Source organism: Orcinus orca, chromosome 3 (genome assembly GCF_937001465.1).
Source record: "Orcinus orca chromosome 3, mOrcOrc1.1, whole genome shotgun sequence".
In the NCBI taxonomy this organism is placed as follows: Eukaryota; Metazoa; Chordata; class Mammalia; order Artiodactyla; family Delphinidae; genus Orcinus; species Orcinus orca.
The window spans coordinates 58,228,351-58,245,789 of record NC_064561.1 but is presented as its reverse complement, the minus strand read 5'-3'; the positions used below and the strand labels follow the sequence as shown (position 1 = coordinate 58,245,789).

Genomic DNA, 17,439 nt, shown 5'->3' with positions numbered 1-17,439 from the left:
AATAGCTGTGACTCGCAGGGCCTGGGAACAGAATATAGCCAGTCCTGTGTACCCCAGACTGAGTTTTGCCTTTTCTTTTTTTTCCCGAAACTCTGCCAACTACTTTATTCTATTGGGCAGACTGAAATCATCCTCTTTATAAACATCTCACTAGACTTGGGCTTTAGAAATCTTTGCATTAAATAAATTTGTAATGTCTATCAAAATTCAAAATGCACACCCGCTTGATCAAGCGACCTCACGTGGCTAGGAATTTCTCTTACAAATAAACCAGCAGAAGTCTTTGGAGATATTGTTCACTGTAATAGAGAAAAACTGGAAACCATCACTAGATCACTTGTTAAACAGGCAATGGTTCATTTAGTAATGGAAATCCACGCAGCGAGTAAAAAGAATCAGACTGGTCTACAGGGCTGATAAGGAGAGGGTTTCCATTTAAATTAAGCAGAAAAGTAAAGTACAGCATGCTGTGTGTAAGTGTTCCTTTTATCTAGATGAGAAAAGATAAATGTATGCTCACTCTTACATATTTACTGGGAAGTCGTGCTAGAGGGGTAGTCAAGATACTGTTAACAGCGGTTACCTTCAAGGAGAAGGACTGGGGGGAAGAGCTTTTGCATTTTGTTTTATTTTTCCTGAAATTTTGTGTTTACATTTCCTCAACATGCAAATACGTTAATTTTTTTTTTTTAAGTCAAATAGGAGTTATCAGAGCTACTAGGATTATGGGATGCTTCTGGTTTTTATTTACACTTTTCCATATTAAAAACAACCTGGTTGCACCTTGAGGACATTATGCTAAGTGAAATAAGCCAGTTACAAAAGGACAAATACTGTATGATTTCAAATATATGAGGCCCCTAGAGTAGTCAACTTCACGGAGACAGAAAGCAGAATGGTGGTTGCCAGGGGCTGGGGGGAGGGGGAGTAGGCAGTTGCTGTTTAATGGGTACAGAGTTTCAGTTTTGCAAGATGAAGAGATCAGTGGATGCATGGTGGAGATGGCTGCACAACAGCGTGAATGTACTTAATGCCAATGAACTGTACACTTCAGAAAGGTTAAGATGGCAAATTGTACAATGTGTTACGTGTATTTTACCACAGGTTTTTTTAAAAAGTTATGCTAAAAAGTCTAGTATTGCTATTAAAAAGAGGGAGATGTTTAAAAAATTAAACAAAATGGAATCTAAAGTGTCAAGATTCTTTACTTATTTGGATGAGAAGAACCCCCAGATATATTTGTTTTTTCAAAGCACTTGAAGACCATCCTATTTGTAATATGAAAAATGCAGTGGGTAACTACAATAATTTTCCAGATATTCAACACAAAAGCTTTTCCTTATTAGCTGAGCCACTTCATGCCAAAATTAAGCTCCAAAAGTTAGAGTTACCACATGACCCAGCAATTCTACTCGTAGACATACACCCAAGAGAAATGAAAACATATGTGCACATAAAACCTTGTACACAAATGTTTATGGTAGCATTATTCATAATAGCTAAAAAGTAGAAACAACCCAAATGCCTATTAGCTGATGAATGGAGGTTAAAAAAAAAAAGTAATATATCCATACAATGAAATATTATTTGGCAATGGAAAGGAATAAAGTACTGATATATACTATGATATGGACAAACTGTGAAAATATTACAATAAAGTGAAAGAAAGTAGCCACAAAGGGCCGTATATTGTAGGATTCCATTTATATGAAATGTCCAGAATAGGTAAATCTATATAGGCAGAAAGTAGATTAGTGATTGCCTAGGGCTGGGGGGTTGGGAGGAAATGAGAGGAACTGCAATATGTACTGGGTTTCTTTTTAGGATGATGAAATGTTCTAAAATTACTGTGGTGATGGTTGCACAAGTCTGTGAAGACACTAGCAACCACCGAATTGTATTCTTTAAATGGGTCAATAGATAGTATGCAAATTATATTTCAATAAAGCTGTTATATTAAAAAATAACCTGGAGATTGAATTATCTAAAAATGGCCACAATTCTTCATTTCACTCTGGGTCTATAATAATTAGATTATTTACATGATTTACTGCTCACACTGGAACACTGAGAGTAAAGGGCAAGCTATTTGCAATACTGTGGGGCAACAGGTAAACACTGGTCATATGTCACCTGATCATAACAGACCCAGATTTCCAAGAGCTTGAGGTTGTTCTCGATGCCCAGAGTGAGAGCCTGGGAAGGAGGAGGTGTAAAACCAGCAAGCACACACCGTCAAGCACTAATGTCATTATTTTTCTGGGGGACCTTGGCTCTGCATGTGAAATGCCTTCAATTTTTGTATACATTTTCCTCCAGCATTCCCAATTCACCTCTAGAAATCTATTCTAAGGAAAACAATCATGAATGTGATGAGAGTTGGTTGCCAGGGAGAGAGCTTTTTAAAAGAAGTTTGGTAGATTCTTAAGTATTTAGCCATTAAATGATGCTATTGATTTTTAAATAATATGTTACCGTATTCACAGACTACTCATTTTTAACTGTTATAAATCAGGAATCCATTTTTATAAATACATAAAAAGACAACTAGAATAAAATATTCTAAAATAGCTCTTATTAGTAGTAAGTTATGGGGTTTTGTTTTTGGTTTTGCTTGTCTATTTTCTAAAGTTTCTACAAAATAATATGTATTACTTGAGAAACAAAATATTTCTAGCTATAAGGAAATGAGTCCACATTAAGATCAGGGTCTAGCAACTGTGAATCTGGAGAAGCAGCTGAGTTGGGCGGGGTCTGGCTCTGGCTCCCTTTGACTCCACCCAGGTTCTCTCTCCCAGCTTCTCTCCTGAAAAGTAGCTGCCAGTGAGGCCCACCATTGCCCCCTGCTGGCAGCAACTAGAAGCACAGCCTCCTAGGTGGACCAGGCACCAAGTAGAATTCCCCGGAGGATGAATTTCAGGGTGATGGATGGATTTGGGTTGAGCTTTCAGGAGAAAGCCAGGTTCAAAGACCCTTAACGGCACAATGGGGCTGCTCACAGCAGTACTTAATAAATACCTGCTGAATGAGGGGATGAAATGTGGTCTCAGCAAGCCAGTCTAGTGGGGGGCTTCCCTAGACTGGGTTCCCAGGCTAGGCCCCCTAAACATATCTATAACATATTTGGAATACCTTATCTGAATGGAACCCTGTAGCTTCTGACAACTGTATTCCAAACAAGGGGCAGGAAAACTAGATACCAGCAGCTACCTGGTTTGGAAGCTGCAGGGAAATTACTATACTGGGTCCTGGAGGATATTAAATGGTATTAAGTGCAGGTTTTGGAGTCAGGCAAACCCGGCTTAAAATCACACCTCGGCCACTTACAAACTGTATCCTTGGATAGGTAAGGGGCTTCATTTTTCCTCCAGTAAGAAAATGGGGTCATACCAAAGTATGAAATAGCCTCAGCATCCTACTCAGTACACACTGTAATAGTTCTGTAGTTGTCGGGTTACAGCTACAGATTCTTCAGCTCAGAGGGTGCTGTAACATTTCACACCTCTGTTGGTAGAATTCAGAACAGGGCTGCTGCCCTGACTCCCAGTCTATCAGGGCTCTTTTCAACCCACCAACTGTAAAAGAAGGGGGCTGGAAACACTGGCTGTGGTATCTATGCCTGACCCCTGGACCTGGGCCGGGCCAGAGGATGCCGGGAAAAAGGCACAGGTGAGTGGGGACAGTGCAGATGGTCCATGGGGACCCAGAGGGACAATGGATTTGGGGTTGTCCAGCCTCCATGAGAAGCCATCTCCAGACCTCAAGCTCATCAGCCTTAGAAGCAGGGTAGCAGCAGAGCATCCAGGAGACCCTATAGAACCCCCTGCCCCCCTATTCACTCAACAACAGATATATATTGAGTACCAACCATGTGCCACTTTGGATACATCAGTGAGCAAAACAAAGACCCCAGCCCTCGATGAACTCCCTTTCTAGGTCTCCCAGGACATTCTCTTCGACTTGGTCACATTTTATGGATAATAAACTGAGACCTTTAGCACTCAGGCCCCCTTCCCAGCACGCTCCCAGACCAGCGCCCTCTGGGTCAATTCCACCTGGGCCACTGATTTGCTGTGTGACTTTCAGAAGCCATTCACGCTCTCGGGGCCTCCATTTTCCAACTGTAACATGAGGGGCCTGACCTGGACCATCCATAGGTTCCTTCTACCTCTGAGGGTCTAGGGCTCGAGCTCTACTCTTCACATAGGAAATGTCGGTAGAATCAGCACCACCCTCCCAAGCCTCTCTCTGAAAGTTCTGGAAAGTGTCCTAGTCTCACTTCTAAGGGTGGAGAGGTGCAGAGGCCAAAAGTCTAAGTGTAGCCGGTCACACCAGCCATGTCCTGCCAGATGCCTTCCCCACTCCCAGATAGCCAGGGCCTGGCATGGACAGATGTCAGCTGGAGTCACTGGGCGGGGGATGGGGTGGGGTGTCTCACCTGGGCATCTTCCCGCACCCGGTCCCGATCTTCTCCTCCCTCCTCACGGTTCCCCTGTAGCAGGACCAGCAAGAAAGTTCAGCCTCCAAACATCCACCCTCCCTGTCCCTCAGTAGCCACAGGACTTTGCTTAGCCACTCACCTCTCTGAATCCTCTCCCTCATGTGTAACATGGGGACAATAAACCTGCCTTCATAAGGTAGGCAGTCATGAGCATTAACACAAACATTGGGAAGGCGCTTAGCCCAATGCCTGACTCAGATACACTGAGCTTGCCATAACTGTGCATCAGGGCCTGGCGCCCGGGTTGCGAGAATTCAAGAGATGGTAACAGAAGCTCTTGGATGATGACACAGGGAAAGGTCACCTACATGGCTTTGTCCTGTCAGCTGGGGGCCCAAAAAGCCAGGTTGAGGGCAATCAGGGAAGGCTGCCTGGAGAAGGGGGCACTAAGCCAGCTTTGAAAAGTGAACAATGGAGAAGGCATTGCACAAGTAGTAACTGCCTCAGTGGTAAGACTCTGGGGAGGCAGCAGGGGAAGACATCCTCTCATCAGGAGTGGACTCCTAACTCCCTGCCCTTCCCTGCAGCAACCCTTCCCCCACTCCCAGGGCCCCAGAGGGCCAAGCAGGCCTGGGGCCGTGAATTCACACACCGTGGCCAGAGAGATGAGGATCCTCTTGAAGAGGCCGGACGTGTCTGAGCTCAGATCATCTTCCAGGGACTTGTGATAGTCTGAGACAGAGAAAGGAGGTGTGGGCACCTGCTGGCCAAGAAGGACATGGGATGGGGAAGGGGTCCTAGAAGGGCAGACTGAAGTCAGAGCAGTGCTGGCGGGGTGGTGGAGATGAAGGAGTTTGTAGTTGGCTCTTGGGGGCATCCAGCTACGCTCCTGTTGATTTTGACAGTGATGTGTCCATCGGTCCATCATCTCCCTCTGCTCCTGTCCCTGCTGAGGGCTCAGTGCCTCTCCCCCCTCCCATACAACAGCCTCTCTATCTTCACTCTCTTTCCTACCTTCGCTTCTGCATGGCAGTTGCTGGACACAAAAGCACAGCTCTGATCATGTCACTTCCCTGCTCAAAGACTCTACCATTTTAAAGCTGCTCAGAAGAGAAAATGCTTAAAACGTTTTGGACTGACACGCAAGGTTCTTCAGGATAATATGGGATCATTTGTTAAAAATTTATTAAAAATTTCAAGACGGTGACAGCAAAGCATGTAACCAGGCACAGGGCCTTCTGAATGTGGGGCCCTGTGTGACTGCACAGGCCAAACGCCCATGAAGCCACCCTCTCTCTCCAGTGGCCTGGGTGCTCTCTCTCCCACTCCCAGTCAAACCCTCTTCTACCTCCAGGCCTCTGTCCTGCTGGGACGCCATCTGGGGCACCCTTTTCCCAGACACAGCACTGGGCACACCCAACGGGTTTATCAAAGCCTCGTGGCCTGAGAGGAGGGAGATGGGGCAGGGCTGTAGGGTGAGGCCAGGAGCTGGGGGACCTGCTCTTCCGCCCACACCTCCCAGCGGCACTGGCCCCAGGCCTCCCACACTCACCCTCCTTATAGGCCTCGTTGATGGCCCGGATTTCGGCGTTGGTCCGAGTGGCCAGGATTTCGATGAGAGCCTTTTCGTCTGTGCCGGCTCCCTAGAAGGTCAAGGCAAAGAGGATCTGAACCACAGCCCCGACCCCCGTACAGAGGCCCGACGGGCCCAGGTCAAAGAGACCCCTGCTCCAAGAAACCACGCAGGAGGTCAACGCTCAGACCAAGCCTTCCCTAATTTTCTTTTTACCCTCAGATGTGGCCCCCAGACCAGACCTTGGCACGATCAAGGGACCATCCTAGCTTGTAAAGATTTCCAGAACCTCCCATGAGAAGTGCTTTGGACCAAAAATTTTAAAAAGAAAAGAATATACAGGATATGGGGGTGTGTGTGTGTGTGTGTATAAAAATGCTTATATGCATACATATCTGAATATAAATATTTATATCTAAGTACATAAAAAGGACAGAGGACATGCATCACAGTGTAACAGTGATTGCGGTCTCCGGGTGGGTGAGGGATCACAGATGATTTTTATTTTCTTCTTTTTTGCTCTGTGTATGTTTTCCCAAGCTTTCATGGTGAACACATATTTGTCAGAAGAAAACAACAAGTTCCGTGCTTTAAGGAAAACAACAAGGTACATTTGTTTACATCCGGATTTGACGGATGATACATGGACTGAGGCAGCTGAGGAAACTATTATTCTAAGGTCTCCACCTTGGGGGAGGGAAGGGAGGCAGACAAGACTGGCTGACTGACGGATTCAAATATCTATTAAACACCCATTATGTGCCAGACACTGTGCAAGCTGCTGGGGCAACGGCTATAAAAAAAGGTAAGACGTGTCTCTGTCCTGGGAGGTTACTGCCCAGTGGTCAACTGGTCTCTGGGTTCTCTGACCTGAAGGAAAGCTTCAACAGTCTCTTTATTAAAAGCTGGTGTGTGATGAGGACAGCCTTATCCTCAGAGTGTTCTGAGATCCATGGTCTAGCCCCATCCTTCTCCTAATTCCATGTTTTTAAGTCATTCATTTTTTCGTCCAGGAATTTTAAAAGGACAATAATCTCAATTTGCTTTGCCCAGGGAATGTCTGCTCTCCTCTTAATCCTTGAGGAGCCGAAAACTCTAGTGGTTTCATGTGGTTGTCAAGTCAGGCACTCGAATCAGACAGACTTGATCCAAATTCCAGCTCTGCTACTTCCTAGTGCTACGACTTTAACCAAGTAACTTAAGCTCTGAGCCTCAGCTTCCTCATCTGTAAAATGGGAACAAAAGAGAAGCCTTGCCTTTGTGGGTTGATGAGACAGGGAACTGAGCTAAGACACTGAGCCCAGGATAGGTGTGGGAGGGGCTCTACCAAGGAGTTACACCCAACACACCTGGGCTTGGGAGGAGTGCCTGTGTCACCCACAGCACCCACAGAGACTGGACCCTACTCCCTTGGTGCCGACACCTTACCTCCATGGCTTTCTTCAACTGCTTGGCATCATAATGGGCCGGTGGCATCATGAGCCCCAGAATCAGCCTCGCCAGGTCTCCAGAGAGCTCAGACTTCAGGTCAGCCATCAAGTCCTGCAGAGAGCAGAACCAAGGTCACGCCAACATCAGCACTTGCCCACATGTGACTTGGAACAGGGAGGAGACATGGAAGGAGGAGACGGGGGCTCCACGTGGATGCAGGGATCGTGGGAGCCTGTGTCTGTCTTGGCTGACACTGGGTTCACTGTTTTGAGGAAGCCAAAGAGGGTGGGGGAAAAAAACCAAGCTGGAGGAAGACCTGCTTGTTCTCCTTGGAGGCAGGAGACACAGAAGGAAAGGGGGCAGTGCCATTTCCATCCTGGGGAAACTGGTCAGCCAAAACTAGATGCCACTAACACAACTCACATCCCTGATCGAAGCTCTAAGTGGAGCCAGTCACACACGTGTTCCTGACCACAAGGAACCCGGGGTGCAGTGGGAGGGAGAGGTGTGTGTGCAGGCAGCCCAAATCCAGTGCCGGAGACACTCCAAGAACACGTGGCCACAGCGGGGGGTCCCACTGCCATGAAGACCCAGGTGCAGAGCTGGCTGTGACAGGCCGAGCTCCCTCCAAGGAGGAGCGTGGATGCGGGGCCCAGGGCCCAGGCTGAGGCCCTTACCCGGCCAAAGTGAGACTTGAAGGTCTGGCGGATCTGCTGCCGCTGGGCGTTGCTGCGGTGCGTGATGATGTCAATGATGGTGTCCTCGTCAGTTCCTGAGTCCCCAAAACCACAGTTCAGAGGAAGGCCTTGGCCCAGCTCCCCCATCTCCCCCAGTGATGGGCCCCATCCACTTTTGTCAGGGTAGAGGCCAAGATAGGCAGTCTTATGCCCCCAAGTCCCTGCAGGAGCCTTGCTTCTGGCCCAAGACACTAACTTCCCCTGGATTCCTTCTGCACTTCTTTCTGCTGTGTCACTAGTTGAGGAAACAAAGACCCCTGGGGGAGCAGAGAGCACTGGGTGGAGAGCCAGGGTTTCTGAGTTCTAGTCCCAGCTCTGGCAATGGCCATCCCCTTGGACAAGTCCCCTCCCCTTCTGTTTCACGAAGAGCTGGAGGGGTTACTAAGGGATCCTTCCAACCTGACAACCTAAGTCCTTTTGGGGACCCTGCGTCCTTTCTCTGTAACGCCCTGAAAGCTGGACCCCAAGTCCCTCTAACCACAGCAGGTTGACTCTGGAAGGCATCAGGGTACCATTTCCTGCCCCTCAGATCAATGCCATCAACCTCAGACCTGGCACAGGACTCTGTCTTTATTTATTTAGTTAGTTATTTTTTAAGGACTCTATCTTTCAAGAGCATGTTTACCCCTGTCATCTTACAGTCCTAGATATGCTTGGTAGATATTATTATTCCCATGAGACAAATGAAAATGAGGCCCAGAAGGTAAAAGACTTAGCCCAAGCTCCCCTGGGAGGTGCTGTTAGACAGACGGGGGAGAAAGGGCAACGGAAGCCAAACCCAGATGCTCTGTCCCCGCTGGCCTTCCTGAGGACAGGCCACCCACCCACAGGTGGTTCTTCTCATCTAAGCCAAACGGAGGCCTGGATGTGGGCAACCAGCAGGGGGTGTTCCCACGCCAGAAATGGCCTCTTGGGTTACAGGGTCCACATCCCTTATTTTATGCATGGAGATACTGAGACCCCCAGGTGGGTTACGGGACTTGCCCAAAGTCACACAGTGAGTCCGCAGCAAAGCCAGAGCAAAAACCCAGCCTTATCACCTAGTACTTTTTTCTATACCAGGGCCTGGGAGCACCTTGGTCTCTGGGAATGTTCCTTACAAACGCCCTCACTCCTCTCCTCCCTAGACCTAGGGAGCTGGAGGCTCCAGGGTGGTGGAGACTCAAAGCAAATAAAGTGCTCGTCATCCTGCAGATCCCAGTCTGAGGCCTCAGCTCTTGCCCCTGCCAGGCCCATTGCCAGACCTGACACCCCTGCTGCTCCAGAGGCCAACCTGGTCCCTTTCACGTGCCCCTTACCAAGTCCCTTCATGGCTTTCCGCAGGGCTTTGGCATCTGTGTCAGGGTTAAAGTCACCAGCTGGGTGCACAGTTCCTTTCACCTGCAAGAAGCAGAAAGTGACTCAGCAGGTGCCTGGAGGTCCCCCGGGGGCCAGGCCAAGAGAGGAGCATGCGAGGGAGGGGAGGCTTTTTCCCCATGAGCCCCAAACCAAGCAGCTTGGGGGGAAAGAGGCGGGGGTGAAGGCACAGCAGACAGACCCCTGCCCTAGAGCTGAGAGAGGGAGGAGAGCGACAGACCCAGGCCTGGGAGCAGGTCAAGTGCTGTCAGGGGAAGAGAGGCCGGGCTCCTGCCCCAGGAGTCAGCTCTGGCCCAGCTGCACTGGAACCCAGTCCCTCGGAACCCTGCCCTGTTGCCAAGGTCTTTTTGCCTCTTAGAGAAACACTCTCCCTGAAAAGGCAACTGAAATGTTCTGAAATACCAGAACAGAGTTGCCCAAATTTCAGTCACTCCTGAATGACTTCATAATGTTTTCTATATTTGTGTACATCCTATGTTATTTCTTAATATTTTAACTTAATTCAGCTTCTTTTCTGTTTTATTTAAATGCATTCATTTTGAAGTGTATTTAAATATGCCTAAAGGGCAAGGATTTTGGTCCATTTCTTTCTTTGATATACCCCAAGAGCCTGCAGCAGTGCCTGACACAGGGGTAAGCTCTCAAAAAAATTTGCTCAATGAATTAATGAATGAAAATAATTTTATATCACTATCATGAATAGAAAGTTGGTGTCATGTGCCATAAACTGATAATAACCCATGAAAATAAATGTCATAAAAACAAAACACATGTTTTCAAATACCACCTAATTTAACAAGACACCGTTGCTTGCCAGCAGCTGTGAACCTGAAGCTAGCTCTCTCAGCTCTTTCTGAAAAGGGGAAATTAGCGACTATGGCAAAGACGTGGCACCAAACTGAGACTCCTTCTTTGACATTAACAATAAGGTTGATGAAAGTGAAGTGGGGCAGCTTTCTCACTATGGGGACTCAGTGTTATTTAATGCCATGGAGGTCCCCCTCCCCAGAAGAAAAACGCAATTCATTTCTCATATGACTTAACATCATCTGCGATGACAGCTCTTGCCTTATGATTGGGGAAACGCCGTCCTATAACATCAGAGCACAAGAGCCCTTGGAGGGCATCCAGACTGCCATGTCGAACAGCCTCGTCTGAGAGATGGAGACAGAGAGAGGTGGGGACCCGCCAAAGGTAGCTAGCGAGTGAGTAATAGAGTCCTAGGTTCCAAATATTTTCGTAGGGGCCAAGGGCTACCAGTCCCTGGATGCGTTTGCCCTGAGTACTTCTGTGAAACCTTTCCTTCTTGCCCTGTGTGGACTCTGGGTCTGAGGATGGTCAGGATGACCAAGAATCCCCCAGTGCACCCAGGGGTGCCCAGCTGTTCTCAGTTTTCATGCCTCCAAAACCCAACTGTCGGACCCAGGATGGGACAGGCCCCGCTACTGAACCAACCAAGTCTCCATTTGGCAAGGTCTGTTAGTAGTTAGTGGGGCAGAACACCCCCCAGCATGTGAGAGGTGAACGCAGGAATCAGATGCCAACACCAGAGTGCCCACCCACCCATCCATCACTCCGCAGAGAACAGGAAGCTTCAAGACGTGAGACTCAATGTCTCGGGTTGGCCACCAGGGGGCAGCTGGGTGCCAACCAGAGCAGCAGGAAGGTGCGAGCAGAAGAGTGGAAACTGTGGTCAGGAGGTCAAGCAGGCGGGGTGGGGGGAGGGTCTGACCTCTACTCGGGCCACTGCACTAAGTTCCCACATCTGATAGGCCACCTGCGCTGCCTCCGGGAAGAACTTGCCAGCAGCACTGGAACGGAGGGTGTTAGGGAGAGGACAGGAGGGAAGGTCATCGTGGGCAACACTCACACACACAACACAAGCGCACACACACACACACACACACACACACACTCATGCACACACACTTTAAGTAAATCCATCTGGCTTTCCCTTCTCTGCAGCCTGGGCCTCACCCATTCACCATAGCCCTCCCTCCACCTCTGAGAACCTTCTACCCTCTCTTGCGACCCCCCCCCCCCCACCATGCTGGCTCTGAGCAGCAGCCTTCCTGGCGCCAGGCCCCACGCAGGAGATGATTTCTCTAGTCCCTCAACCTCCCCTTTCCTCTTTATAATTTGAGTGACTTCTATCCAAGTCTCCCCTCTCAGACACGTCCATGACCAGCTTAGGGCCACGCCATCTCTACCTCTCCTTCTGCCAAGCACCCCGGTTTATTAGTTGCCAGGTAAATATCTGCTGAACTGCATCAGCCCCTAAGGCGCTTAACAAAGGTAAACGGGAGGCTCTCGTATTCCCTACTTAACTGGATCATTAGAAGCCCCAGAGAAGGGAAATCAGAGTACCTGTAGCTCCTTTCCTAGCACACAAATCTGGTCAAGTCATGCCCCAATTTAACGCCTCCAATGGCTGGTTCTCTGCTACCCTTAGGTGAGGTTCGTGTGCCAGCAGGAGGCCCCAGACCCTGCCCACCTCTCAGCCTCATCTCTCCCCAGCATGCTACAGAAGTGTGACCTCAGTTACATAAATGAACCAGGCTGTGCCTTCTCCTCTCTAGGCCCTCTCTCCACCCCAAACACTCCCTCCAGGCCCTGTCTTCACCTCTTCACCTTCCTCCTTCCATCTCAGCCTCATTGTCTCCAGGAGCTTCCCCGCCCCGTCTGGCATAGTGCACCCTCTGAGGGCTCTCAGAGGCTCGTATACTTCCCCATCATGTACGTACACCCTGGTCTGTATGCTTTTCTAGGCCGGAGGCATCATCACTGTGCTTCCCCTCAATGCCTGCACATGGAGAGTACTTAATAGAGAGGCTGAATAAACAAGTAGTCAGAGCAGGCATCTGTATTTTTTCCATCTAACAGATGATGAAACCGAGAAGCACCTGTGAAGAAAGTAGCAGGGCCTAGACCCTCATATTCTGATTCCTGGTCCACACCCCCAGGCTGATTTCCAAGTTCACAGGAGTAGACGTCTCCATGTATGGGAGACCACACTCATGTGCACATACATGGACACGCAGACTTTCACCTGTGGGGTGCTCTGACCTTCGGGGAATCCCCAAGCCCATCCAATCCATCATCCATCCATCCATCCACCCATCCATCCAGATGAGGCCAAGAGAATCCTGACCGGCCACGACTGCGGCCACGCCCGAGGCCACGCCCTCCAGCCCTCGACCAGGAGGTCACTTACTCATCATCTCCCCCACACAGCTTCAGCAGAGTCTTCTTGTACTCGCCAGAGGTGTCGTTCTGGGGAGAAAGACAGAGAAAGGTTACCTCTCACTCAGCCCTGGGATCCTCTCAGACAAGGAGGGGAGGTTCTCCCCCAAACAGGGGGAGGCTGTCCACGTATTCACAGCAGCCCTGACTCTCCTCCTGTCTGGAGGTGGCTGAGACCAAAAAGTGGTGTACTGGTAAGTAGTAACAACTGGCTCTCTGGGAAAAAAAGAAAAAAAAGCCCTGATTTGTAGCATTTGCCAATTTCCATGGTGTAAATACCTCCAATGGACAATTCCAAGCGACCGATATGCCTTTACTGAACGTGGAATTAAGAAGAGATGCCTTCCCCAGACAGCTGGCCTCAGCACACCCCTGCCACCAGATAAGCCCCAGCCGTGCTCTCCCACATGAAATAGTCCATAAGATAGGGCTCCCTGAGCAAAAACATTGGGAGTGCCAAAACCAAACAAACAAATGTACATTTGATAGACACGGCATATTCCACATCCCTCTTGGAGCCTCATAATGGACATACTAAAGTGAAGGCTGTGAGAAGTGCTGAGGTAAAGAAGCTGACTTATCTTTGCTTATTCTACTTTTTCCCAAACGTTTTCCATGGGACATTTTTGCACACAATGCCTATACAATTCCTATTTAGAAATACACTTTGGGGGGCTTCCCTGGTGGCGCAGTGGTTAAGAATCCGCCTGCCAATACGGGGGACACGGGTTCGATCCCTGGTCCGGGAAGACCCCACATACCGCGGAGCAACTGAGCCCATGTGCCACAACTACTGAGCCTGTGCTCTAGGGCCCGTGAGCCATAACTACTGAAGCCCATGTGCCTAGAGCCCGTGCTCCGCAACAAGAGAAGCCACCGCAATGAGAAGCCTGAGCACCGCAACGAAGAGTAGGCCCCGCTCGCTGCAACTAGAGAAAGCCTGCACACAGCAACAAAGACCCAACACAACCAAATATCAGTAAATCAATAAATAAATTTATAAAGAAAAAAAAAAGAAACACACTTTGGGGAGCTCAGCTTGAACTCAGAAAGCTTTATCCCACTCACCTGAAACAAGGAGAACTCAACCAGCTCTGCATCTGTCTCCTGTCTCCAGTCTCGTGGGCTGGACAGCCCAGAGTCATTGCCTGGCCCAGGGCCAACAGGTCCCAAATAAACCCTCTTTGTGTTCTTCAGTGCCTCCTGCTGCCTTCAGGAGGCTGACTTCTCACTGCCCTAGGGATGGAGCCCTCAAACTGGATTCAACTTCATGCTCTTCATGGCCCCGCCCTGCCTTCCTCTAAAGAGGTGCCTCAGGTCTTACAAGCACCCTGGACACTTGCTCCTCTGCTGAGCTGCCTTAAATTTCCTGAAGATGCCACAGGCTGAGGCTCCTGGAATCCCCATGAGATGCCCAACTTTCCAGGACAGTGCCTTTTCTCTTGGGAGAGCTCCTCAGCCCTCTCTGTACCCCCGTGAGCACCTCACCTTGATCATGCTGTACAGGGACTTTTCATATTTCGTCCGGAATATCTCCCGGACGTCGAGAATGTCCAGCTCACTGCGGGAGACCATGATGCGGATCAGGGTGTTGTCCCGAGTCCCCAGCCCCTGCAAGACAAGCGGGTTTGGGGGACAGGGAGTTGAGAGGGGGCTGGAGTGCTGACAGCCCCCAACTCAACTGAAAATACAACTTTTTGAGATAAAATGTTAAAGTTAAGAACGAAAGCAGCAAATTGCCAATCCCTCCGAAGCTCCCTGTGTGTCCCTCCTGCTTTTATCTCCTTCCTCCCCCACCTCATGTCATTCCATCCTTGATACCCTCATAATTTTACCTAACTTTGTAACTCTAAGCAATACGTGGTTTAGGTTTGCACATTTTGGAACTCTGTAAATACACCCCTATGCATTTATTTGTCCATGATGTTCCTGATGGACACTGGGTTGTTTCTAGTTCTTTCATAATATGGACAACACTGCTATGAACGTTCTTATGAACACATCATACAGGCAAACGTCTCTGCGGGGCCCAGCTGTCCAGCTCACTCTGGCGCTGGAAGACAGAGGATGGGCTACAGGCCACTTGTCCTTGTGGGATGGCCATGCAGGGACTTTGGGCCTATGGCCTCTGGCAACAAATGATTCATTCAGCCTGGTGCACTGTGGGAATATCACCACTTTCTGTGTGTCATGTGTGTAAAGTCCTGGGAAGCACTACCCTCAGTACCCGGGTCTCAGGGATGAACATCATGAATCTTGGCAGAAAATGCCAAACTGTTTTTCACTTATTTACGTACATTGTATATAAACATTCTGTTTAATAGTATTTAAAAAGCATGGGTTTCCGATTGGGATTGACATATACACACTACTATGTATAAAATAGATAACTAATAAGGACCTACTGTATAGCGCAGGGAACTCTACTCAATACTCTGTAATGGCCTATATGGGAAAAGAAGCTAAAAAAGAGCAGATGTATGTGTGTGTATAACAGATTCACTTTGCTGTCCACCTGAAACTAACACAACAGTGTAAATCAACTATACTCCAATAAAAATTAAAAAAAAAAAAAAAAGCATGGGCTTCCAACCCAGCTGGTTAGCTGGATCGGCTGGACAGGCTGTCACTGCACCCTCTGATCAATCATGAGGACAGGGCAGGTATTGGGTGGACAGGTGTGTGACCAGGCAGCACTCCAGGCTCTGGAGCTCACCTGGGACCAAGTGGCATCACGCTGTCCTGTGGTCAATGCCTTGAACACTCGCTTTGGCCGGTGGACCCCAAGGATTTGTCAGACTCCCAACAGTCCTGTGGAGGCGTGCAGAGCCCCCATCCCCCTACCTCATTCACATCAACCCCACCACGCACCTTCATGGCCTTGAAGAGCCTTTCAGCAAAATACTCTGGGGTGCTCCGGACGCACTTCACTGGGAAGAGGGAGGAAGAGGTAGTTATTCCGGCTGCCTCGGAGGGACGAAGGGGTGGCCCGAGCCCTTTTTTGTTTCCGTTCCTTGGGGGTCACCAAGTTCAAACCTGGGAAGAACCTGGCTCCTGAAAAGCCGCAGTCCTAGAGCACCCCAGACCCACCACTTTTATCACAAACCCAGGGGACAGAGAAATCAGAAAATGGGCCTGTTGTAATGTGGGGAGTGTACTGCAAGGACCCCCTTCCACTTTCTAGTCCTTCGGGGTTTCACAGGGAACCGGGTCAGGTGGGGAAGCATCTGGGATGGGGCTGGGAAAGGTAGTTCCTCAACAGAAAGGTACCAGCTGAACCTCTGGATCTTGCTGGCAGAGCGGGCTAGAACCTGACTACTTTAAATAGGGTTGGTGGGGGATAGCTCTGGGCAAGATGAGGGCTGGGCCGTAGCTCTCCCCCAAGAAACACATACACACAACCTACCCCAGGCTCAGACATACTGACTCTTGAAATATCTGGCTTGCAAACAGACAATCTGGTTTTCTCCTTCCCACCTCCATACCATACAATTCCCCGTTCCTGTGTCAGAATCCCTGAATCCCTCAAAGGCCCCAGGAATGCAATGTCAGGACGTACCCACAGCAAGCATCAGCTTCTCAAAGTCCCCGGACAGCTCCCCTCGGATGCTGGCTTCGATCGGCTTCCCCGTGGTCTTCAGATACTCATCAAACACTGTGTCCGACAGACAGAAAGGGGTGTCAAGAGTACCCCCATAACACTGGAAGGAATGGGGACTTCAGAAGGGGAGGCACAGTGGCCAGGACCGGAGTGCCACCATGAAGGTAGGGCTGGCACCTAGGGAGGGGTCAGGGAGGTCGTGCACATCACCGGCCACCATGCAGCCTCTCTGCGTCTGCTGTGAGGGACTGTGTACACCTCCTGCTCCAACATGAAGACAGGACTGGTACTGAGATGGAGGGGCTGAACATCCTGTTAAGCCTCCCATGAGGGCCTATACAAACCACCAACTAATAAAATCAAGACTAGTGTTTGGGTTGTGGATGGGGCAGCTATCATGCTCCCTTAGCAGAAAAGGAAACGAGAAAGGGACTCTTGGCATAACTCGAAGGGGGCAGCGGTAGGTCTTCTCTGGCGCTTACCCAACCGAAGGTGCTGCTTGCTACGATTTCCCAAAATGTAAATGAACTGGGCTTCATCTGTTCCCCATTTCAGTTCCCCTGCCTCATACAGGTCCTGAAGGGGAAGAGGTGAGACTTAACTAAAAGAGGAAACCGCAGGAGACAGAACTCACCAGCCAAGCCACTCAGAACTGCTGCCAGATCCCTGAACATGCCATTAATTGGTGGCCTCAGGACATTTGCATATACCTGTACAGCTTTCTCCCTTTCTTTCTGGGGAAACTCCTACTCAAACTTCAGGGCCCAGATTAAATGTCCCATTTGTTCTCAAAGCACTTCCTGATGTCCCTAGGCAGAGTTCTCTTTCCTTCCCTCTCTCTTCTAGGCTTCCTGTTTCTTTATAGCTTTGATCTAGTGTATATTATAATAGTTATATGCCTTGCTTCCCACTATGACATGGGCTCCTCGAGAACAGGAATTATGTCTTACATTCTCTGTATCTACTGCTGCAGTGTTACTGGCACATAGTGGGGGCTCAAAACACCTGGAATGTATGCTATATCCACAGGGAGGGTGTTTGTGTGATTAATATATGC

General features: G+C 49.2%; 1 protein-coding gene across 4 annotated transcripts in view; it reads right to left on the bottom strand.

Annotated features, from left to right (window-relative positions):
- The window catches only part of ANXA6 (annexin A6), a 52,235-nt gene that overhangs the window by 13,438 nt on the left and 21,358 nt on the right, over positions 1–17,439 (bottom strand). For all 4 annotated transcript variants that reach the window (XM_004280331.3, XM_012536953.3, XM_012536954.3 and 1 more), the window contains exons 9-20: positions 16,865–16,958; positions 16,341–16,436; positions 15,653–15,711; positions 14,270–14,392; positions 12,753–12,811; positions 11,271–11,349; positions 9,481–9,562; positions 8,123–8,217; positions 7,443–7,556; positions 5,994–6,084; positions 5,094–5,173; positions 4,439–4,492 (exon numbers count right to left, since the gene is read on the bottom strand). In XM_004280331.3, the coding sequence (XP_004280379.2) occupies positions 4,439–4,492; positions 5,094–5,173; positions 5,994–6,084; positions 7,443–7,556; positions 8,123–8,217; positions 9,481–9,562; positions 11,271–11,349; positions 12,753–12,811; positions 14,270–14,392; positions 15,653–15,711; positions 16,341–16,436; positions 16,865–16,958 (1,026 nt within the window). The remainder of the gene's footprint in view (positions 1–4,438; positions 4,493–5,093; positions 5,174–5,993; positions 6,085–7,442; positions 7,557–8,122; positions 8,218–9,480; positions 9,563–11,270; positions 11,350–12,752; positions 12,812–14,269; positions 14,393–15,652; positions 15,712–16,340; positions 16,437–16,864; positions 16,959–17,439) is intronic.